Source organism: Mesoplodon bidens (assembly GCF_964165515.1).
Source record: "Mesoplodon bidens genome assembly, chromosome: 12".
In the NCBI taxonomy this organism is placed as follows: Eukaryota; Metazoa; Chordata; class Mammalia; order Artiodactyla; family Ziphiidae; genus Mesoplodon; species Mesoplodon bidens.
This window is the reverse complement of record NC_138168.1, coordinates 69045547-69069592: the sequence shown is the minus strand read 5'-3', so window position 1 is coordinate 69069592 and position 24046 is coordinate 69045547. Positions and strand designations below refer to the sequence as shown.

Sequence of the window (24046 nt, the reverse complement as noted above, 5' to 3'; positions counted from 1 at the left end):
TATTAAGACTCCTCTCGGGGAGGATGCTTGTGGTTGGGAAGAATAAGCCACTTCAAGGGGAGGAGGGGCCGCTAAGGCGCACAGTCTGCTAATGACAGAGGGTGGGGGCTGAATAACTGCAGGCCTTTCGTCCTGCTGAGCAAGTCTGGCAGAGGGGACGCTGCCTCCAGCGGTCCACCCTGTTTGCCCCTCCCTGTACTGTGCTGTCCTCTAAAGCCAGGTGGACAAAGACTTCCAGAATATCAGGTTAATTGGGCAACACACAATTTGCCTGCTGGGGGAACTCACAAGTCTATTCCTCCTAACACTGTCCGTGGTGACTTTGTGTTGGGGGTGGCATCCAAGCCTTCAGTCATCACAGATAGGTGCTTTTTCAATGGGCATGAAATGACATTTTCATAGAAATCAGCTCTCTGAATGATGATGCAATTTTCAGTGTTTCCTGAATCCAGATTATTTCACTTAACCAAGAATGTACGGATTCTGAATATAGTACTGGCAAAAAGAATTAGCTTCAAACCCACTTTTTTACTTTTATGAATTTGAATCTCAGCTTAAATTAAAAAAAAAAAAAAAGAAGAACCATTTTTAGTTTCACCAAAAAAGTGTCCTGGGCCACAGATGAAAAAAAAATTTTTTTAGGTTATGTTGGGCAGAATGCGAGTATCCAGTTCTTCCCCCAAAAGCCAACTATTTTTACCCCCGTCAGTGTGATGCCACGTATGCTTGTAAGTGGCTTAGATGTTACTCACATTGTGAAACTACAAAGCATACTTTTTAAATAATAATCCATGAAAAGGAACTTCTTACGAGAAATGACAAGGTGAAAGCTTTCCAGGTAGAATTATCATTTTTGTTTATGAATTTCTTAAGCACATGTGTCTAACTGTACAGTGAAGCAATGGCATAAAAATGCAGCAGAAACTTTACCTTCATGAGTAAATTGCATGTTGCCTTTGGGTCACATTTTGTCAGAATAACATTTCCTTCAAAGTCTTTGCTCTTTTTACTACATTTCTTCAGCAGAAAATATGACAAAAATTCCAGAGGGTTGTCCTAAAAAATCCCCCCCCAAGAAAATTTCTATTTCAAATACAGGTCAACAAAAGTGCAGCAGAAAACACATTTTTTAAGTAGCGTTTTCATCTCTCTACCTAATTAATTTGCAAGTCCAGAAAACAAAGTAACTGTTATTCAATTAGAGTCAGTAAATGGAGCTTTCCAGTTAATCTTGGTTCTCAGCTTATGGTCACAGTTCAGTTAGGATGCCAAGATCTTGTGGGAGGGTCTCAAGATCTTCAGAAGCAAAGTGGCCCACACTTTTTAGCCAGATGAGGAAAGGGGACAGGACAACTCTTATGTCTTACAGGAAAAAGAAGGTCTGGGGGAGAGGCTCCAGCAGCAAAATTCCCGGGGAAAACACCCTGTGAGACTCCCAAATTTGGTTGCCTCTCTGACTGTAGGTTTGAACACCACCAAAATTATATCATACAAGGTTATATATATATATATTTTTTTAAATTTTTTTGCGGTACGTGGGCCTCCCACTGTTGTGGCCTCTCCCGTTGCGGAGCACAGGCTCCGGACGCACAGGCTCAGCGGCCATGGCTCACAGGCCCAGCCTCTCCGCAGCATGTGGGATCTTCCCGGACCGGGGCACAAACCCGTGTCCCCTGCATCGGCAGGCAGACTCTCAACCACTGTGCCACCAGGGAAGCCCCTGTTTGTTTTTAAATACTTCATTTTAAAGAACTGACTGGTTTAGATGAAGATCTAAAGTTGAGACAGGAAATTGTTTCCAAAAGACTTTATTGTGATAATTGGATCATGAGTATGACGTGTAAATGAGAAAACACATTCAGTGATGTCCAGTAGGCTTGTCCATGGAGCCCATCACCAAATTAAATATTTTAGATAGAAAATAAGTAGAACTTAATTATAGAACAATTTAAGTCATGGGTGCTGTGGTCTAAGAGATGCTTAATTGGGATGTTGGCAATTAACTTTTAGAGCAAATTGTAGAGGGAAAAGGACCGAACTCTCTGGCTTAGCAAACAGTGAATTTTGCCTAGGTAAACAATTGACCGACACAGAATTAATAAGATGGTAAAATTTGAACCCAGGAACTAGCTTCAGCATTTTGAAGATGAATATATTTTTTCTTAGTGGATATTCATGATATTTTGAAAGGAGATATGAAAAACAAAGGGAATAAAATTTTACCAAAGATGCTTAAGAGTCAACTTTTACTTGTGCATTCCTACACTTGTATTCACTGTGGACGTGTAACAAGCTTCAAAATTAAGCTGCAACAGAAGTAGCAAGAGTTCTTACCTGTCATCCTGCCACTTATGTTCTTCTGCAACTCCTTGAAGAGAGGACTCCTTGTTGCCTTACTGATTTCAAGGTGTCTTCCAGGAAGTCGGTGAGGCTGGACCATGTCTGCAGCTTTGATTCGCTGAAGTATGTGGAAGGGGGCGCCCTTTCCCACTGTCATCCCAGCCAGTCACTAAGAACTGACATTATTTTCTTCTTTTAGCATCGCAGGCTTAAGCTCAGATGAAAGAATTCTTCCTGTTTACAGTATGAAAAAAAACTAAATTGCATTTATATCAGGCTTATTATCCTTTCTCATGAGAAGACTAAGATAAACACCCATAGTCTGCTTTCAAAGGTAAAATTAGACACGCAAAAAGAATGCAATGAATAATTTCAAATGCCTATCTACTCTTTGATGGATAAGGCTGACATGTTATACTGTATTTGAAATCAAAAATTAAATAGCTGCTGGATTTTTGCATCAGAAAGCAGAATAGACATCCAAATAAGGATATACAGTTGTATGTTTACATCCTAAAAATAAAAATACAGGAAAACCCCACTCTGCCTGGTTTCCCCATCGTGTCATCCAAAGTCATCCCCATTGTAGCCAAGCCTGTATCTTGTTTACGTCGTGTCAAGCTACTCTTTCTCCACAAATATCTCTACAAGACTGTACTGGGTGCTTAAGAAAGTTCCTCTCCTTGAAAATCAGTGACTGAATGATACAAGGCCAAGTGAAATTTGATTTTCTGTCCTAAATGGACAGTTTGATTCTTCTCCCCACATTTTTGCTGATAAACGTGAAAATATTTGTAACATGTTCTTCTAGAAGGAGAAGAAGAAGAGTGGGAAAAGGAGGAAGAGGAGACAGAGGAGGAAAAAAAGAAGAAAACCTGTTTTATAAACAGCAGTGTCTGCACCCCGCTGTCTCTGCAAGGCTGATTCCTCCCTGCTCGGGGCCAAATATGCTCCCATTGGATGATGGTGCTGTATAAACTAAAATTAACACACACTTCTGCTACAAAACTATATTAGGCCGATGTGCTTTTTGTTGTATCTATATGGAAACTTTTCCCTTACAAGCCTCCCAATCATGCCAGCTCTCCTCAGTCTTGAAAGAAAGGCCCTTAGCGTTCAGGATTAGGGAAGCAATGCTTTATATAATTTTACATCACTCCGAGTCCTCTTTGATAGAAGGCGAGGGATTTTTAAAGGGGTAAGTGATTAACATTATTACAGCAAAGCAATTTGGCTCTTTCTGTTGGTCAGCCTATGTTACGTTTTGATCCAACAGTTGCAGCTTTAGTATCTAAATGAAATTTTGCTCTCACGTGTATTTTACCTTTGTTCTTCCTCTGGATAATGAAACTTGAGCTGGCCCCTTCACCATCTCTTTATAGCTGCAATTCATTTTTCCAAATGAAAGCACATTGATAATGTTTTACTAAGATAAATTGTTCTCTGTATTTATTATTTCTCTAAATCAGCTACTATACATCTTTGTTTAGCTGTTAAAGCTGGTGTTTTCAACGGAGTTTTTGCAAGTGATGGTTTGAAGCAAATATTTGCAGTAATAATCCCCTTCTGAGTGATGAGAAATGACCTAGTTTGGGAAGGGACAGCATTCCTTCAGAGAGGAATGAACCGTCGCCAGAACCAGGATTAGGAGCTGTGCTTTGTCCTTGGTGATCCTGGAGTTGGTGGGTGTCATTGGGCACGGTGGTCAGTGCCCATATTCCCTTACTGTGTTGGTACGAGCCGGTGGCAATCCCAGTGGAGGGGGGGGGGGTCAATAACGTGCCAGTCAGTTGAGACAGCTGAGAAAGAACTTCTGTTCCTGCCTCTGCACAGCCAAAAATACTTTCATGAGTTTGCTCACAGGTTTTGCCATGAACAGTTAAATATTACTTAGAAGCACTAATGAGCTGGCCAAGAAAGGCCACTGGTAGGTCTTGTCTTCAATTCAAATCGCTCATGGAATAGTCCATCAACACTTTGCAGTTCACCCCTAAGTGCTGAAGTCCAGACACTTTATTCAGGAGGACTGACAACAGGGTGGAGAAAGAGGCGAGAAGTTTGACCTGGTGCTTATTTTCAAATTTGGAATTCTCGGGCCAAAGACAGAGAAAAGTCTACGTATATTTTCTAAAATAGTCTGATTCAAAGAAGTCTCATTGTAAGGGGACAGATTTAAAACTGTTAAACACATAATGGAATACAATGGTCAAATTTTAGCATTAATTTTACCCCTTCTTTGGTGACACAGCATATAGGTTGAACTACTTCAAATGAAACTATAGGGTAATATATTTTAATTCTTTGTGGTCTAGGAGTAAATAATTACTCCAACTTGTTTCAGTTGCTTGCAACGAGATGGTAGTGGCTCAAAGGTCGGGGTGTCCCTCACTTATTGGTGTCTAATGTTTTCATTGACAAATAGATCAATGAAATTAAAGAGCATTCATAAGTGTACCTACACATATATAGTCAATTGATTTCAACAAACATGCAAATGAAATCCACTGGGAAAAGGATGGTCTTTACAAGGAATGGTGCTGAAATAATTTGATAGATAGCCACATGTGTTTAAAAAAAAAAAACTTCAATCCATACCTTGTGTTCTATTTTTTAAAAAAAGCATAAATCAAATGGATCACAGACCCAAATTTCAAACTTAAGACTATAAACAATTTAGTTAAACACAGAAGTGACCTTGGTTAGGTAGAGTTTTTAGATATGACATCAAAAGCATGATTTATAAAACTTAAAGACTGATAAATTTGACTTTATCGAAATTAAGAATTTCTTGTCTTCAAAAGAAACTGTTCAGAGAAGGAAAAGATAAGTCATAGACTGGGAGAAAATATTTGCAAACAACTTTTCCATAATATACAAAGATCTCTCAGTAAAAAACGAAAAAAAAACCTAATTTTTAAAATGAGCAAAAGATTTGAACAGACACTTCACCAAGGAAGACAAATGGCAAATAAGCACATGGAAAGATGCTCAGCATCATTAGTCATTAGAGAAAATGCAAATTAAAACTACAGTGAGATACCATGACACACCCACTTGAATGGCTCAGATTAAGAAGACTGACCCTACCAAGTGTTGGGCAGCTGGAGTGGAAATATAAAATGACACAACCACTTTGGAAAACAGTTTAGCTTTTCTTTTTTTTTTTCCTAAAGTTAAACATACACCTATCATATGACCCATTCATTCCACTCCTAGGTATTTTCCCAAGAGACATGAATCATCTGTTCACAGCAGCTTTACTTGTAAAAGCCCCAAACTGGAAAGAACTCAAATATCTATCAACAGGTGAATGGAACAAGTTGTGGTATATCTATACAATATAATCATTCCCAGCAGTAAAAAGGAATGAACAATTGATAACAGCATGAAGTGGATGAATCTAAAATAATTATTTGGAGTGAAGGAAGCCTGACAAAAAAGCATGCATACTGTATGATTCCATTTATGGAAAATTCTATAAAGTGCAAACTAATATATTGTGAAATCAGTGGTTGCCTCGGGTTGGAGTGGAGAAGCAGAGTGAGAAATTGTGAAGTGGCAGGAGGAAACTTTGGGGGATGATGAATGTATTCATTATCTTGATTGGTTTATGGTTTCACATAGTGTGTAGACAGACATATGTCAAAATTTATCAAATTAGGGACTTCCCTGGTGGCACAGTGGTTAAGAATCCGCCTGCCAATGCAGGGGGACACAGGTTCAATCCCTGGGCGGGGAAGATCCCACATGCTGAGGAGCAACTAGGCCCGTGTGTCACAACTACTGTGCTCTAGAGCCCACGTGCCACAACTACTGAAGCAAGCAGGCCTAGAGCCCGCGCTCTGCAACAAGAGAAGCCCGCGCACCACAACGAAGAATAGCCCCTGCTCGCCGCAACTGGAGAAAGCCCGAGTGCAGCAACGAAGACCCAACACAGCCATAAATAAATAAATAAATAAATAAACATTTTAAAATCACTTTAAAATTTTTATCAAATTGCACACTTGAAATACTATATATCAATTGTACCTTAATAAAGCTGTTTAAACAATTTAAGTAATGCCGAGAAAGATGACTTTCAGGTGTCTGGCTTACGCAGTAACTGGTGAATGATGATATCTTAAGTGAGGAATGCTGGGGAAGGGGGAGGTTTGTGCTGGGAGGCAATCAAGAGTCTGCTCTAGGCGTGTGAACTCTGAGATGCCCGTTAGCCATGCAAAATAACACCCACATGAAGATGTCAAGTAAAGGCTAGATATGAGTGCAGCTGAGAGATTTTAGAGCTGGAGACATAAGTTTGGGAGTCTTCAGCATCCAGATTGAATGTAGAGTCATAGGAATAAGTGAGGCTCCCTAGGGGAAGAGTGTAGTCATGGAAAGGATGCGAGCCTGAGATCAAGTCCAGGACACATTTAAGGGTCTTGAGGAGGAGAAGGGGGAGCCAGCAAAGGAGTCTGAGAGGAAGAGACCCCTGAGGTAGGAGGCAAACAAGGAGAGGGTAGTATTGGGGAAAGCACGGGAAGAAGGAGAGTTTCCAGAAGTCTTCATCCGCCTCGAATGCCGCTGAGAGGTCAAGGCCCAGTGAGGATGGAGAAGGGACGGTCAGATTTGGGCACATGAGAGTCACTTATAGTTTTCCCAAAGTGATTTCGGCAGAAGGAGACCACCTGGAGGAGCTTGAGGGGTGAGTGAGAGGTGAGGAAGGTGGAGGCAGTCAGCTGGACCAGCGGTTCTCCAAGTGTGGCCCCCAGGCTAAGCAGCATCGGCATCACCTGGGAACTTGTTAGAAATGCAAATTCTCTGTCCCTGTGCCAGACCTACTGAATTCAAAACTCTGGCTGGGACCCAGCAATGCGGATTGTAACAAGCCCTCTGTGAGTCAAATACACGTGAAAATTTTGAGAACCACTGGTATAGTCCACTCAGAAATTGCTGAGACAAAGTTTATGGTCTCTTTATGCGGGGGAGCGAGAGGGGAGGAGCTACTACAGGTGTTCTTGATCTGATAGGAATAATCCAATAAAGAGGACTGAGGCTGTGCGAGAGGATTTGAGCGTAGGAGTGACATCGTAGGGAGGTGAAAGGCAATGTGTTACAGAGTCCAAGCGGAGTAGTTGATGTTTGATTCGAGCAGGGGTGCTTCTTCCATCGTTAACAGAAGGGAAGACAGAATGAAGGTAAGAGGTGGGATAGGTGGTGGATTTTGTGGTGGGCGGTAAATTAAGGAGTTTCCTTAGGGAAGTAAAAGGTGAAATCAGGGCTTCCCTGGTGGCGTGGTGGTTGAGAGTCCGCCTGCCGATGCAGGGGACACAGGTTCGTGCCCTGGTCCTGGAAGATCCCACATGCCGCGGAGCGGCTAGGCCCGTGAGCCATGGCCACTGAGCCTGCGCGTCCAGAGAGGAGGGACAACATAGTCATTTTAAGAGTGGGGAAACGAATTTACCAAGGAAATGTGATAGGACTGCTTATCAGAGCTGCAATCCCATTTGATATTTATGCCATTAAAGTTAGACCAGTAAGAACAGTTGTATTACTCTTTCCAACAGCCTTCAGCTGCTTTAGTACAGGCCGGCATAGATTATGCAGATGGCTGTGTTTTAACCAGCATTGGGCTTTAGCCAAATGAGCTGGGATTTGGCCAGGAGAAAAAGAAACAAAGAAGTTCAGATTCTTTGCAAGAGAGTAATGATAATGACGAACCATTAAATCCAAGTTTAATGAGGAAGGAACCAAGGTCGAAGGCATGGTGATAGAGAGTGAAAAAGTGGGAGTGTGTGCATGGGAGGTCCTCAGACGAAGAACTGATAGAGTGGGAATATTTGAGTACATGATTTGGAAGTGGTACTCGGAGAGACAGATGCTTGAGATCAAGATTTCAGAGGTGATACAGCTACCGGGGAGGACAAGCTCAAGAGTGATGCCTGAGGTGGTGGGAAAGAGATTTGTGACTGAGAAGCCTGGGCCTTCTGACTGAACCAGGGGCTCGATGGTTCACCCAGGTGGAAATTATATTTGACACGAAGTTGAGCGATGATTTTGGAGCCCAGAACGGTGGTGGGAAATCCATTGTTTGAAGACCATTAAGTTTCACTTGAGACCATTTTTGTGTCAGCAAATCTATTATTCTTTTCCCCTTTCACCCTCATTCTCTCGGCCTTTGAATACTTTACTTTCCCTCATCCTTTCTTTTTTTCCAAAACAAATTTTAGAAAATTTGTTTTGCTCTCATTTTAAAAGTAATACTAGTTCACTACAGAAAATAGAGACAAAGAAAAGAGATAAAAGAAAAAAGGAAAGAAAAGAAAGGAAAACTCACTCATCCAACTATTGTTAGCATGTTGGTATACATCCTTCCAAACCCCTTTTATACACACACACCACCACCACCCTCCCCGACACATACACGGGATTTAAGCATTGGGATCACACCTTCCATATTCTTCGTAACTTACTCTTTTCAAACTGATTTTAAAAGTAGGAAATTCGAAAAACACATCCAGAAATAGATGGTCTTAAGAGTTTGCAATATTTCCTCCTAGAGTTTTCTATGCCTATTTTCTACATAGTTGAGATTATATAATTGTAGTAACTGTAAACAAAAATTTTTTTTACAATAATTTATACTTTGTTTTCTTTTAAACTCCTTCCTATCCTTTTGCTTTTTCCTTTGCCTCGTGGAATCCTGCCAGGGTCATGCTTTGTATGTACTGAATAGTTCAGTGAAATCTGAGGATTAAGAACTTTAAAACTCACAGTTCTCTAAGGAATGGGTAGTAAGAAACAGTTTGAGAAACTTTAATTTCACACTCCCTCTCCTCTGCTTGATTAAAAAAACAACAAAAACAGGCAAACAAAAAAACATAGCCCATGAGTCCATGAATACAGAGCTTTTATTTAACAGATATCTGTTAAATATGGCTGATATTAGACAGGTAGGCACCTAAGATTATCAGCTACCACACATCTTTACAAGGCACTTAACCGTTTTTAATACTCAGAAGAAACAAATAAATTTCCTGGCTGGCTCTTGCCACTAGTGACTTTATTTCTTTAGGGACAGTTACTCTGACCACTAACCCTGATGCCCTTTCCCCCTAAACACCTGAGTGTATGAAGTATAAAGAGAAAAGAAATAAAAAATAAACGTGACTGAATCATTTGAACTGACGGCATTTTATAAATCCACAAAATACCATCACGAGGTAGGTATGACCATTACCTCTCAAAACTGACCTGATGCTCCGAGTCGTACAAAGAGGTCCACGTGGCCCCCTTCTTCTCCAGGGGACACATAGCTTCCTAATTTCTCCCAGAAATCTCTCACTTCAGGCCTCAGTAAATTTTTAATACCAATTTTATAGCCTGGGGGGGGAAAGATCAAAATGTCATATCTGCTCTAACACTGTTCACCACCATCTAGAAAATGAAACCAGAGTTGTAGGAACCAAAGCCCATTACTTTAGAACACTTATTAATAAATTAAAAACAGTGAATATGTAATCTGTGATTTTTAAAGACTATTGTTTTTCTTCAAAAGCTATAGGAGGAAGATAAGCTTTCCCCTTCATTGGTTCCTTTTTAAATTACTTTGTTTCTTTTCTAAGAGGGGAAATTTAAATTCATTTGTACCTCCACCACTCGGAGAGAAATACTAACAAATTATTTTCCTCTAGCTTTTTTCTTTGTACACACCCATGCACAGAGACATATATACTACTTTTAAAAATAATAAAATCGAGATCATACAATTTTGTAATGGGCTTCTTTAAAAGATTTTGGGGGCTTCCCTGGTGGTGCAGTGGTTGAGAGTCCGCCTGCTGATGCAGGGGACACAGTTTCGTGCCCCGGTCCGGGAAGATCCCACATGCCGCGGGGCGGCTGGGCCCGTGAGTCATGGCCGCTGAGCCTGCGCATCCGGAGCCTGTGCTCCACAACGGGAGAGGCCACAACAGTGAGAGGCCCGCGTACCACAAAAAAAAAAGATATTGTTTTCCTCTTAATTATGAATTTTCAAATGATCAATGTTGATAAATATTTCCCATTTAAATAAATATTAAAACCACTGTTCCTTTAATTCAACAACCAAATAAACCTTTCATTGTGGTATAGTTAATTTATTAGCAGCAGACAGGTTGGAAAGTCATTAAAGGCATTGATTTTTCCCAAAACTTCATGCCACTTTCTGGAGGTCACAGTTCAACTGAACAGAGAACCGCCACATGGTTACATTCTGGTTTTTACCTAAACCTCCATTACATTAATAGTCAAATAAGTAATTATGGCATAGTCTTATGTAAAGAAGACAAATAGGAGGATGAACTCATTTGATTCCAGTTTATTCACCCTAATTCTGTCACCAGTTATCCTCTGTGCCCAGCATTATGCATTTTTAAACATTAGAGAAACTATCTATGGCTTACATGGAGATCAGAACTCTGATCTTGCTTTCATGTGGATCCATTAAGCTAGCCAGTTGTAAATGATCAAAGTCAATTCCTAGATGCCCAAAAAGAAAAGTGATTTCATACTTTGAAAGCAACCATTTTGTTACAAGTAAGAAATTTTTGCAAAATTTTTCTAGGTAAGCCATTGAATGTAGTCTACTAATGCCATCCCTTACATATGTGCTCATGTGTGTATTAATGCATGTATATACACACATATATACATACATATATATAAATACATGTTTCCTATGTCTTCTTTGTGCTTCCTTTTTCTTATATTGAAATTTAAAATATATAACTTCATTATAGAAAGCATATTTTCATCTAATGGCACCCTCGTTAAATAGATCACAAAGTAGGATTTCTGACATTTTTCTTTTGAGAGATGGTAGTTACATGATATTATTAAGTTCCTTGGTCATTCCAAAGAAAATTTAAAATAATTTGTGTCACTTTGCTCTTTTAAGGATTAAATGCAACAAATTCGATTCAGTAAAAATGTATTGGACACCAACTAAATGCAAGGCAGTTTGGGTCTTTAATACTTTTTAAAAAATAATTTTGATTTATGGTTATTTTTATTGCTTCTGATTTTTAAAACTGTTTGGGTCTGCACATTTCCACCTAGATCAGACTGCTTTCCTTTTAGAAGATGAATCATTTGCATACACATGGTGACCAAAAGATTGCCATACGTCCTCTAGGGGAGATGAAAAAAGACCCGATTCAAAAAGGGACTGGCCTCCTAACACACTCTGTACCTCATATGCAGGAATCCGAGATGATATTAATATGAAGTGTGGCTGGAGAACATGTGAAGAGCTGCTGTCATTTTTATAAACTCCGTACCAACTTTTCTTTGATAATAAAGGGTAGGAATTGCATCCAGAAACATTGCTTCTGTAGGGAAAAAGGGAGAATAAGTGAAGTTTTGATTTTCTCTTCATTTGACTTTGACAAGTGAGCACCAGTATGTCCTCTGGACATCAGTTATCCTGTACAAGTCAAGCGGCCTCAGTACCTCAGTCTCTCCCTGCGGTTTTCAGGGACAGCGGAAAATGGGGCTCCTGGGCGAGTGGGTCCAAAGCTGCCCTCTGGGCCTCTCCTCCTGCATTTGTGGGATGCCAGAAAGGGCTCTTGGAACTTACTTTTGTGGGGCACTTAAAACCAATGTAGTGACATACTTAAGGGCTCAAAATGACATTTGTAAAAGGAGCAGCCAAGAGATTTTAAATTTCCTTAATCACCTGGGCGTCATGATTTTCTGAGTAGTGTCCATTATCTCCACAGTCACCCCTCCCCCATCACCATTCAGATAGGCTTACTCCCTACAAAAAAATTTCTGGAAAAATGTTACTTTTGCTCAATAACTTTATACAGAAAATATGGTACATCCACAGTATAGCCTCTTTGTGGGGTTAAGAATATTTAAAACGTAAATTTTGAATGTTATATATCTCCCTCTACAAGAAGCACGTTTAAGACCACTGTTCTTGAAGATTAAGGAACTATTTCCATTGCTGTTTCATAGGATAAGAGCCATATAATTATACAAGATCACTGCATGTTAGCTGAATTATTCTAGAATGAATTCTTGGTGTCATAGGATGGTCCTCCACCTTCAGTAGATAGAGATTTGCTTACCGCTTGGGCAAAGCTTCTAAAGATGCCAAAACAAGCTGTTTCTCCAAAGTTTCCTGTAATCCCACTTGATCCCTCACAGTTTGGGAGAGACGTGGTTGGCATTTGGATTTGAACAATCTAGAGCAGCATGTTCCATTCACCCAAGGGGGTCGAACTTTGAACAAATCCTCTGAAAAACAAACAGCAGCAGGCTAGGCTGTTTACTTCATGCTTCTCCCAGCCAAGTCTACACAGTTAATGGCATAAAAATAAAGCTGTTCCAAGGCAGTATTCCAGATGGTAGTAATTATAGCCACTTTTTACACACCCTTTGGTTTTCTTATCCTCTCAGCTCTGTGGCTGCAAGTTACCAGTCACTTCAGGTCAAGAAACAAGCTCAGAGAATAAGCAACTCTTTTCTTGTAGAAACCGGTTCATCAATTTGTAGGCTTTACCTCATTTTTGGCCTTCTTGGCTTCAAGTAATTTCCCATTTGTTACAATCTCACAGAAGGTGAGTAAGTGAAAAAAAAGATGGGAGAACTCTAATCAGGTTTGCTCATTACCTTTACACACTGTGTAAATCAGAAGGCTTAGCTCAGAGAGTGTCTCATCCCTACTCCCTTTCCACTTTTTAAAAAAAAATGTCATTATTCCTGCTTCCGTTTCCATTTTCATTTTTCTTCCTTTTTCACCAATCCTAATTCTTCCGAAGTGTCCTGATCCTATTTATTTGCTTTTGCCTGTATTCATACTTCTCGCTCCTTATTTTTGGTCTCACAGAGGCACTGACATTTGACCTTACATATTTTATCAGAAATCTTTTTTTTTTAAATAAATAAATTTATTTATTTATTTATCCATTTTTGCTGTGTTGGGTCTTCGTTTCTGTGTGAGGGCTTTCCCCAGTTGCGGCGAGTGGGGGCCACTCCTCATCGCAGTGCGCGGGCCTCTCACTACCGTGGCCTCTCTTGCTGCGGAGCACAAGCTCCAGACGCACAGGCTCAGTAGTTGTGGCTCACGGGCCTAGTTGCTCTGCGGCATGTGGGATCTTCCCAGACCAGGGCTTGAACCTGTGTCCCCTGCATTGGCAGGCAGATTCTCAACCACTGCGCCACCAGGGAAGCCCTCTTTTTGTTTTTCTTAATTAATAGTGAAGAAAAAAAGAGTTTGTCCTGAGATACTTTAGAGAATGCCACTTACAGGCTGTTTCAGAAAGACCTCGCTATCTTCTGTGGGAATTTGTATGTAAATCCATTGGTTTCTACAGTACTTGGTTAAGATATAAAGTTGTAAAATGCCACTCACTCTTATGTAGTGCAATTTTCTCCCAAATTATTTTCCTTAGGCACTTTTCTCTTTGCCTCTCCTGTAGTTGCTCATCTTCTGTTTTGGGTTCATTCAGGGTCCCATAAAGAGCTGCGGCTTCCCTAGGGGTTAGCCAATCTAAGTTGGACACACAAGCAATGTAATGGTACTTCCAAGCACCATACTCATTATCTGTTGGCGTATAGTGCAGAAACTATCCAAACTTCATGCATTTGGGCATCCATAAGCAATCCTTCAGAAAAAGAAATGAGAAACATAAGTTACAAGGACCATTTCCCAGTAATAATCTTTTCCGGTATACAGATCATTTTTTCTTATTACATTGAGATTTCTAGTGCAGTTGACTTGCCATCTAAACTTGACTCTGAGAAATAAGAAGCATACACCTTACTACACAGGAAAAATATTCTTTGATGAACATGTTTGTTATATATGTATATATGTATTAGTCATCTTTGTACACTTATTCAATGCTCTCATAGCATTTGGTTACTTTAACCCCAGATTTTGAGAATTCTCCTTCTAGCAATGGTATAGTAGTTTGTCTCAGACCAACCCTCCCACTGGGACCCATATGATACTGCTAATAGGCAACCAGTTTTGAGATATGAAAACTGCAAATTTCATGTAGTTTCATCTAATCAAATATCTAGACAAAATACTATAAAACAATGACTTGAGCTACCAATTCAATAAGGACTTGTGCAACCAAGATCTCAGAGAGGAGGGAAACCCAGAGAGGTAATATCCTGATTTGGCCTCACTTTTCACTTCAAGGCACTTGACAGTTCCAAAGTAAAACTAAGGCTGAGAAGCAGAGAAGGAAGTTATGACTGAAAGACTTAGAAGCTGTTAAGAATTTTAGGCCTTTTCGCAGGGAAGAGAGGAAACAAATTTTTTTTTTTTTTTTTTTTGCGGTAGGTGGGCCTCTCACTGTTGTGGCCTCTCCCCTTGCGGAGCACAGGCTCCGGACGCGCAGGCTCAGCAGCCATGGCTCACGGGCCTAGCCGCTCTGCGGCATGTGGGATCTTCCCAGACCGGGGCACGAACCCGTGTCCCCTGCATCGGCAGGCGGACTCTCAACCACTGCGCCACCAGGGAAGCCCGAGAGGAAACAAATTTAAATTCAGGGCCCACTAAGGGAAATAGCCCTGGTAATGACACCAGGCTTTTAGCTGAGATCCTTTTCAGTAAGGATGACAAGGAATTAGACTGAAACTAGCTTTGAAATATTCTCTGATTGAATTTAAGTGAGCTATTCCTAGCCTAACCAAATGCCAGAAACAAAAGCAAGTTCCCTCTGGAGGAAGATAATATCATCCGGCGACTCAAATTATTGCATCGATTTTTTATATTCAATATTTGGTACTCAACCAAAAATATCAGGCACACAAAAAGACAAGAATTGTTTGTTTCTTCTTTTGTTTTTTAATAAATTGAGACCCTCAGAAGATCCAAAAGTTGTAATTATCAGACATGAACTTTAAAAAAGCTCTGTAATTACTATGCCTAAGAAATTAAATTGCTGGGTGGAAAATTTTGGCAAAGTAAGCAAATTGACACTCTAGAACTAAAAAATATAATAACAAATTTAGAACTCAATGGACCAGTTTAAGAGCGAATTAGAATCTAGCTAAAGAGGTAATTAGGAAACTGAAAACTAGGCCAGAAGAAAAATCCAGACTGAAACACTGAAGGCCAAAATGATGGAAAAGGCACATTAGAGAATATGAAACTTATGGGACATGGTGAATCAATCAAATGTATTGAAACCCAGAAGAAACAGAGAGAAAGTGGAGCAAAAGCAATATATGAAGAGATAGCATCTGAGAACTTTGCAAAACTGATAAAAGACATTAAAACCCCAATTTAAAAAATCAATGCAAAATACAAAACAGGATAAATACACACACACTCACATACACACACCCCACCAGGTACATCGTAATAAAACTGCAGAAAACAAAACACAGAGAAAAAGATCTTAAAAGCAGCTAGAGAAAACAGAAATATTACCTTTAAAGGACCAACAATAAAACCCTCTACTTCTCCAAAAAAATTATGAAAGCCAGAGAACAATGGAACATTTTCAAAGTTCTATAAAAAGTTAACTGCCAACCTAGAGTTCAAATTCCCAGTGGAAATAGCCTTCAAATTTGAAGGTGAAATAAAGACATTTTCAGAGAAAAACGAAGAGACTCTGTCAGCAGCAAGGTGCACTAAAAGAAATATTAAAGAGAATTCAGAAGATAATTGATCCCAAAAGGAAAATCAGAGATGCAGGAAGGTGTAAAGAACAACAGAAAAAGTGGTTACTTCCATGGTGGCGCAGTGGTTAAGAATCTGCCTGCCAATGCAGGGAACACGGGTTTGATCCCTGGTCTGGGAAGATCCCACATGCCACGGAGCACCTAAGCCCGTGCACCACAACAACTGAGCCTGTACTCTAGAGCCTGTGAGCCACAACTGAGCCCGCACGCCACAACTACTGAAGCCCATGTGCCTGGAGCCTGTGCTCCATAACAAGAGAAGCCACCACAGTGAGAAGCCTATGCACCACAACAAAGAGTAGCCCCTGCTCGCTGCAACTAGAGAGAAAGCCCACATGCAGCAACGAAGACCCAATGCAGCCAAAAAATAAATAAATAAATAAATAAATAAATAATAAAATTACTTTAAAAAAATAAAGTATTCTGACCACAATGCAACTTAGAAAAAAAATTTTTTTGAAGTGGTTACTCATAAATAAATATTAACTATATAAAACAATAGTAGTAAAGCCTTTTGAGGTTAATATATATATATATATATATTTTTTTTTTAATGTGTGTTTGTGTATTTTACATATGTGTGTATGAGTAAAACTAAAATATTTGAAAACAAAAGTGTACAAACTGAGCAGGGAAGCAAACGGAGTTTAAGAGTTCTATGCTCCTTGCATTACCTCAGAGGTGGTAAAATAACCCTGGATAAGTGGTGTAATCTCTATGGTAGCCATAAGAGAACTGCTAAAGAATTTACAATTAATCTAAAAAATATTTAAGCTAATCCTAAAAGAGACAAGGAGAAAAACAAAATATAAAATAATAAATAAAAATAGTAAAATGTTGGACTTAAGCCCAAATATATCACTATTTACATAAATGTGAACAGACTAAATTACCCCAACTAAAAGTCAAAGATTGTCACATGTTAAAAGAAAACCACCACCACCATATTCTGTTTACAAGACATGTTCCTTAAATATAAGGACACAGAAAGGTTGAAAGTAAAAAGAGAGGAAACAATATACCATGGGAACACTAAGCTTGGATTCATAAATGCTCTAAATCCAGGGCTCACAGTTGCCTTTTGCATGTGGCCCCTCCATGGAGAGCCAAGTATTCTCCAAGATCAGAATCTCAACATAAGACCATTCTGGAAAGTTTGTATAAGTTAAAGGAGTAAATTATTGACTTGTATTTAAAGTATGTCTACCTTTACATTTCATTAAGTCTTTTAAAAGAAAAAGAGGTGGGGCTTCCCTGGTGGTGCAGTGGTTGAGAATCTGCCTGCTAATGCAGGGGACACGGGTTCGAGCCCTGGGCTGGGAGGATCCCACATGCCGCGGAACAACTAGGCCCGTGAGCCACAACGACTGAGCCTGCGCATCTGGAGCCTGTGCTCCGCAACAAGAGAGGCCGCGATAGTGAGAGGCCCGCGCGCTGCGATGAAGAGTGGCCCCCGCTTGCCACAACTAGAGAAAGCCCTAGCACAGAAACGAAGACCCAACACAGCAAAAATAAATAAATAAATAAATTAATTAATTAATTAAAAAAAAAAAAAGGCCCCATCCTTGGAAAAAAATTAAAAAAGAAAAAGAGGAGACAAACAGGCCAAATGCAGATATAATGGCAGAGGATGTAGATCTAGGTTTATATTCTTCAACAGATGTTAGCCAAAGAGGAGCAGTTAAAGTTGTAGTTGTATAGCAATTTTTGAGGTGCGTTATCATGAATAAAACAATATCATGTAAAAACCAAAGTTTAAGTAATTTTTCACAAAAAAATGGACTTCTTAACCAAGATAATTAGTTTCTAAATAACTAAATTGAGTATTTAAAGATTATTAAAATTACATGAATTATTAGAAGAGTATATATCCCCCTGACTTATAAAATAAATTACTGTATTTAATTACCCCCATTTTTTTATCTTAAGGGTAAGTTAATTATGGTTCAGATACATACACTCAATTATTATCTTCAGGAAAGGGAGCTAACCCAATCACCTCATTACAGATGACAGTTGCATTTGGGCCCTATTATTAGGAAATGACAAGTGGTAAAGCTGTTCAGTTAAAAATTTCCAGGGCCAGCTGACTTGTGCAGCTGCACACAAATCTTTTGGATTCAGAAAGGAAAAGATATATAGAGAAATGAAGCGTGGTAGAGAAATCCACTTTGGCCACTTGCATCCTTTCTGAAAACCAGTCTTGGACAACCCTAAAAAGAAAAATGCAGAAATTTAGTTCAGATCACTAATATCTAAAATTGATTAAAATTCAATATAAATATTGGTCACTGTTCTTTCTCTAGTGTTCTACCTATTAAAAAATTAAGTCTTAAATAACATAAGGCTAGATTTTTAAGTATCCACTTTCAATGATCCATTCTAAAGAGGAAGATGAATTACAAAAATATCTAAAAGCCACAGGGGAAAAAAGTCTGAAATAAACATAGTTGTTTGATATAAATCTGGGTTTTTTCCTTTTTCTTTACCCAAATTCAATAAATCAGCAAGTCCTGTTGGCTCTATACATAGATATCCCCCAAATATGTCCCCCATCCCAGCCACTTCTCTCCACCTCCCAGCCTTCACTCTAGTCAGGGCACCTCCACCTCTCTCCTGGGCTGTTGCAGCTGCCTCCTGATTGCCTCCCTGCTTCCACTCCAGTCTTCCTAGAGCCCATACTCCACACAGCAGCCCAAGTGGTTTTTAAAAATGTAAATTAGATAATGTCACTCATGCAAGTAAAACCCTACAGTGACTTCCCAATGCAATTAGAATAAAAACCTATAGTTCCATCACACTTAGTAGTGAAATAGTAAACACCTTCCTCCTAACAAAGCAAGATTGACTACACTCTCTACTTTAACATGGAATAGAGGTTCTAGCCAGTTCAATAAAGAAAGAAAAAAATAATGAAAGGTATACGTATTGGAAAGGGAGTGGTAAACTCTCTCAATTCATGTACGATGTACGTGGAATCTATAAAACAACTATTTAAATTGTTGAACAACTTATTAATAAAACATTGTTGCTAATTTTTTTTTCAGATGTTTATAGAATCTATAGCAACATTCCCTTTTTCATTCCTGATATTACTAATTCACACTTTCTCTCTTTTATCCTTGGTTACTCTTCCCAGGAGTTCATTGATTTTACTACTACTTGTAACAAACCAGCTTTTGTTTTCATAGATTTTCTCTATTGTTTGTTCATTTTCTATTTTATTGATTTCCACTCTTCATCATTTCTTTCTTTCTACGTACTTTGGGTGTAATTTGCTATACTTTTCCCCTAGTTTTTTTTTTTTTAAATTATTTTTGACTGTGTTGGGTCTTTGTTACTGCACGAAGGCTTTCCCTAGTTGTGGTGAGCATGGGCTACTCTTCTTTGTGGTGCGCGGGCTTGTGGTGGCTTCTTTTGTTGCAGAGCATGGGCCCTAGAGCATGCGGGCTTTAGTAGTTGCAGTGTGTGGGCTCAGTAGTTGCAGTGCACAGGCTTAGTTGCTCCACGGCACGTGGGATCTTCCCAGACCAGGGATCGAACCCGTGTCCCCTGCATTGGCAAGAGGATTCTTAAACACTGTGCCACAAGGGAAGTCCCTCCCCTAGTTTCTTAAGGGAGAAGTTGAGATCATTAATTTTAAACGCTTTTTCTCATTAACATAAACATTTACATTATATTATTTTCCCTCTAAGCTGTGCTGCAGACCACATGCTTAGCCATGTTGTATATTCATTGTCATTCAACTTGAAATATTTTCTAATTTCCCTTGTGATTTCTTCTTTGACCATAGGTTATTTATAAGTGCTGTTAATTTCTAAATGTTTGGGAATTTTCTAGATGTTTTATTTTTATTAATTCCAAAAGTTATTGCATTGTTGTTAAAGAATATACTTAATAAGATTTCAACCATTTTGAAATGTATTGAGTCTTAGTTTGTGGACTAGGAAATGATGTATAAAGGTATAAATGTTACTTTGCTCATAAAAGGAACATATATTTGGAAATTGTTGTGTCTAGTTTCTATAAATGTTAGTTCAAGGTGGATAAGAAGATTGCTCAGTTCTATATTCATACTGATTTTTTTCTTTAGCTCTATTCTGTCAGTTTTTGTTTCATGTAATGTGAAACTCTGTTATTTGGTACATAAACATTTATAATTGTTATGACTTCTTGATGAATTGTTACTTTTCTTATTATAAAATGTCCATCTCTATCTACCTCTCTGGTAATACTCCTTGTCTTGAAGTCCATTTTGTCTGATATTAATATTGTCATCCTACTTTTATATGTTTACTATTTGCATGGTGTATCTTTTCCTATCCTTATACTTTACCAATCAGTGCCTTTATATTTAAAGTGTATCCCTCGTAGTCAATATACAGTGAGATGTTTTTTAGCTCATTTGACAACCATTGCCTTTATTTGAGGGTTTAGTCTGCGTGTATTTAATATAATTATTGTTATAGTTGAACCCAAGTCTCAATTTTGTTATTTGTTGTTTGGTTGTCCTATCTGTCTTATGAGCCTTTATTCCTCCTCTCCTGCCTTGGTTTGAGTTAATACTTATTTTTGTATTCCATTTTAATTCCTTTATTAGCTTTTTAGGATATCTTTGCATGTTTTATAAGTTGTTGCTAGGAAGTATGATATGCATCTTTAATTTTTTGTAGTCTCCTTAGAGGTAATATTCATATAAAATTAAAGACCAGTGCAACAATGTAATTCTCACCATCGTTTGTGCTTTTGTTGTTATCTCTACTGCATCTACTTATGTTATAAACCCCACAATACATTGCTTTTGCTTTAAACAGTCATATGTCTCTAAAATAACTTCAAATTTTTATATCTTCTCACACATTTATCATTTCCTGTGCTCTTCATTCCTGTTTATAAATCCATGTTTCCATCTGGTATCAATTTCCTTAGCCTGAAGAGCTTCCTTTAGCATTTCTTTACTGCAGGTCTTCTGACAACAAATCTTGTCAGTTTCCTTTTACTTGAAAATGTCTTTATCTCATATTAATATTTGTAATACTATTATGACGCCATTAATTAACTCAAATAATTATCATCCTGTAGCCAATCTGGTTTCTGCTACATCCTATTTTTCTTCTTCCTCCCTCATGCCCATATTATTTTAAAGCAAATCCAAGACATCATATAATTTCTTTTTTTTAATTATACTTTTAAAATTTTTATTTATTTATTTATTTACTTTTGGCTGCGTTGGGTCTTTGTTGCTGCACACGGGCTTTCTCTAGTTGCGGTGAGTGGGGGCTACTCTTCATTGTGGTGCGCAGGCTTCTCATTGCCGTGGCTTCTCTTGTTGCAGAGCATGGGCTCTAGGTGAGAGGGCTTCAGTAGTTGTGGCGTGTGGGCTTAGTTGCTCCGCGGCGTGTGGGATCTTCCAAGACCAGGGATGGAACCTATGTCCCCTGCACTGGCAGGTGGATTCTTAACCACTGCGCCACCAGGGAAGTCCCAAGACATCATATAATTTCATCCATAAATATTTCAGTGTGTATCGCTAAATAATATGTTGTTTTTTGGTTTTGGGGTTTTTTTTTTTTTGGCCGCACCTCGCAGCTTATGGGATCTTAGTTCCCCGACCAGGGATAGAACCCAGGTCCTTGGCAGTTAGAGCATGTAGCCCTAACCACTGCATCACCAGGGAATTCCCTATCACTAAATAATAATTTAAAAATATTTTAAACATATACTGCATATAATACTATCATCATACCTTAGCATTCAACAATTTCTTAATGTGACATTCATAAAGAAAACTTTTAAAATATGACATCCAACAAGAAAGACTTGTGAGGATCCAGAAGAAGTAAACTTCTTACAAGCATGCCACCTAAGCACAGATAGATCTTGAATGAATACAAAATCCACGCCCCTACTCAAGTGGTCATCTTGGCAGCTATATAGATCTTAGGCCAAAGAAACATTTCATGGCCCATGAAGGATGTACTGCTGACTCTTCAGCTAACAACTACACACAAAAAAGGACACTTAATACCTGATTGTCCTCTGTATATAATTAACAATAAACATCTGCTACAGCCCCAAGCCACCAGATAGCAATCCAGGTATGAGTAAATCTAGCTCTTCCCTGAAACTCCTGATTTCCTCCAAACTCAGCATAATTACAGATATTTGTGGCCAATCTCACAGCTGATTGGAAACTTTGGTATAAGAACCTACCAGAACTCATTTACCTAAGGCCACTGGGAATACAAGACTTTTTCTCACTACTAAGTGGCTACTGCTGCCCAATTACTGGGTCCTAATGGACTCAGATTAACTCATTGAAAGAAAAGTGGTAACTCTGAACAGACTTCATCCTGTAGTGGATCTTCTCTGACCTAAATTCCCATAGAGTGGGTCAAGCCTCAGAAAGTTTCAATGTGAAATGAAAATGACACTTCCAATTAGGTACAAAAAGGACCTTAGTTACCCTCACCAACAGATTGTTGAATATCCATTAGACCCAGAGACAGTCTTGACCATGAATTAACAAACTTTTGGCTTAACTGGAGCCTCACAATTCTTGGGAAAGGAAATGTTCTACCTTGCAACACAACACCACTTCATACATGTAGAAGGAATTAAGAAATGAGAAAATCACCACTTGGTAGCTATCACAGTAATAAGTGCTTCAGGTAAGAATCATCAATGTATGCTAAAACTAGTAAGTAAAAGTCTGACGAGGAAAAAAATACTTGCATAGATTCAAATACTTTTTAATTAATTTAAAACTAATCACTCAAATATTTTTTAGTTACTTATTAATTAATAAATACAAAATACTTAATAATTAACCATCTTAACCAAGTGGTAAAGTTAAGATCATAAACAGTAGGACAAATTGACATGCTATTCCCCCAACATGATCCACTGAGAAGAACATAGTATTAAGTCTGTGTTATTCCTGCCAAGAATGTATGACCTCAATGTAGTCTTGAGGAAATATCAGCCAACCACAAACTGAAGGTCATTAAACAAAGTAGCAGACCTATGCTCTTCAAAAGTGTCAAGTACGAAAAGACAGGAAAAACTGAGCAATTGCTCCACATCGAAGGTGGACGTAGAGACATGAAAACTAAATACAACAGATGACCTTAGATTGGATTTTGGACTGAGAAGGAAAGGACGATTATAAAGGATGCTGTTGGAACCACCAGAGATATTGAGTGGAGTCTGTGCATTGGACAGTAGTGCTGAATCAATGCTGATTTCCCAACATTGCAGGATGTATTGTGATTTTTCAGCAGAGTGTGTTTGTTTTTTAGGAATCATACTGAAATGCTTAGGGTTAGTGGGGCATTATGTTTACAACTCACTCTCAAATATGTGAAATAATAAGGTAAAAATGGTAAAATGTTAACAATCAAGGAATCCAGATGAAAAGTTTAGAGGAATTGTTTACACTATTTTTGTAACTTTTCTGTAAGTTAAACATTATTGTAAAAAGTGGGGTTTTTTGTTGTTTTCTTGCTTGTTTTTAAGAAGCAGCTACCTGCTTCAGTTCCAAGGTTTAATGATTGCCTGTTATTTTTGTGTGTTTCTACTCCCCTGACTTTAAGTCATTGCTTTTTCTTGGTCCTTGTCCATGCAGCTTTGTCATAACTGGAGACAAAACAGAGTGGCTTAAGATGAACCTGTTGGCAAGGCAGTCTGGAGAGAGGGTGGGAGTTGGGGTGTAAGCATGAGGAAAAAGAACGGGGTTGTGTGTGAGCTGGCAGCACAGGGTGCTCACAGGCAGGGGTGTCCCTTAGGGGTCTTCTCAGTATTGAAAGAGATTAACATTCAAACTGATTGAGACTTGTGACCACACCAAGGACAGTTAATCCCCGTGGACTCGTGACCTTAACTCCTGCTTCATAGTCATTCCACTGGCCCTTGAGAGACAACTTGCTCTCATTTGGAACTCTAAGACAGATCAATAAAATAAGATGCAAAACAGAAACGTCTTCAGCCTCCTTTTCAGAGATGGGTCTCAGTATCTTCAGAGTCTTTGTCCCCATCC

The 24046-nt window shown here is 38.9% G+C and overlaps 1 protein-coding gene across 1 annotated transcript in view; it reads right to left on the bottom strand.

The window, feature by feature from the left end:
* Positions 1-24046, bottom strand: part of ECT2L (epithelial cell transforming 2 like) — a gene marked incomplete at its 5' end in the record, with an annotated part of 64393 nt that overhangs the window by 27855 nt on the left and 12492 nt on the right. The window contains 14 exon segments of the mRNA XM_081250499.1: positions 931-1056; positions 2040-2068; positions 2335-2391; positions 2394-2493; positions 2497-2516; positions 4067-4165; positions 9574-9702; positions 11509-11687; positions 12432-12600; positions 13718-13931; positions 13935-13970; positions 18016-18169; positions 18171-18221; positions 23033-23325. Coding sequence (XP_081106625.1) covers positions 931-1056; positions 2040-2068; positions 2335-2391; positions 2394-2493; positions 2497-2516; positions 4067-4165; positions 9574-9702; positions 11509-11687; positions 12432-12600; positions 13718-13931; positions 13935-13970; positions 18016-18169; positions 18171-18221; positions 23033-23325 — 1656 coding nt within the window.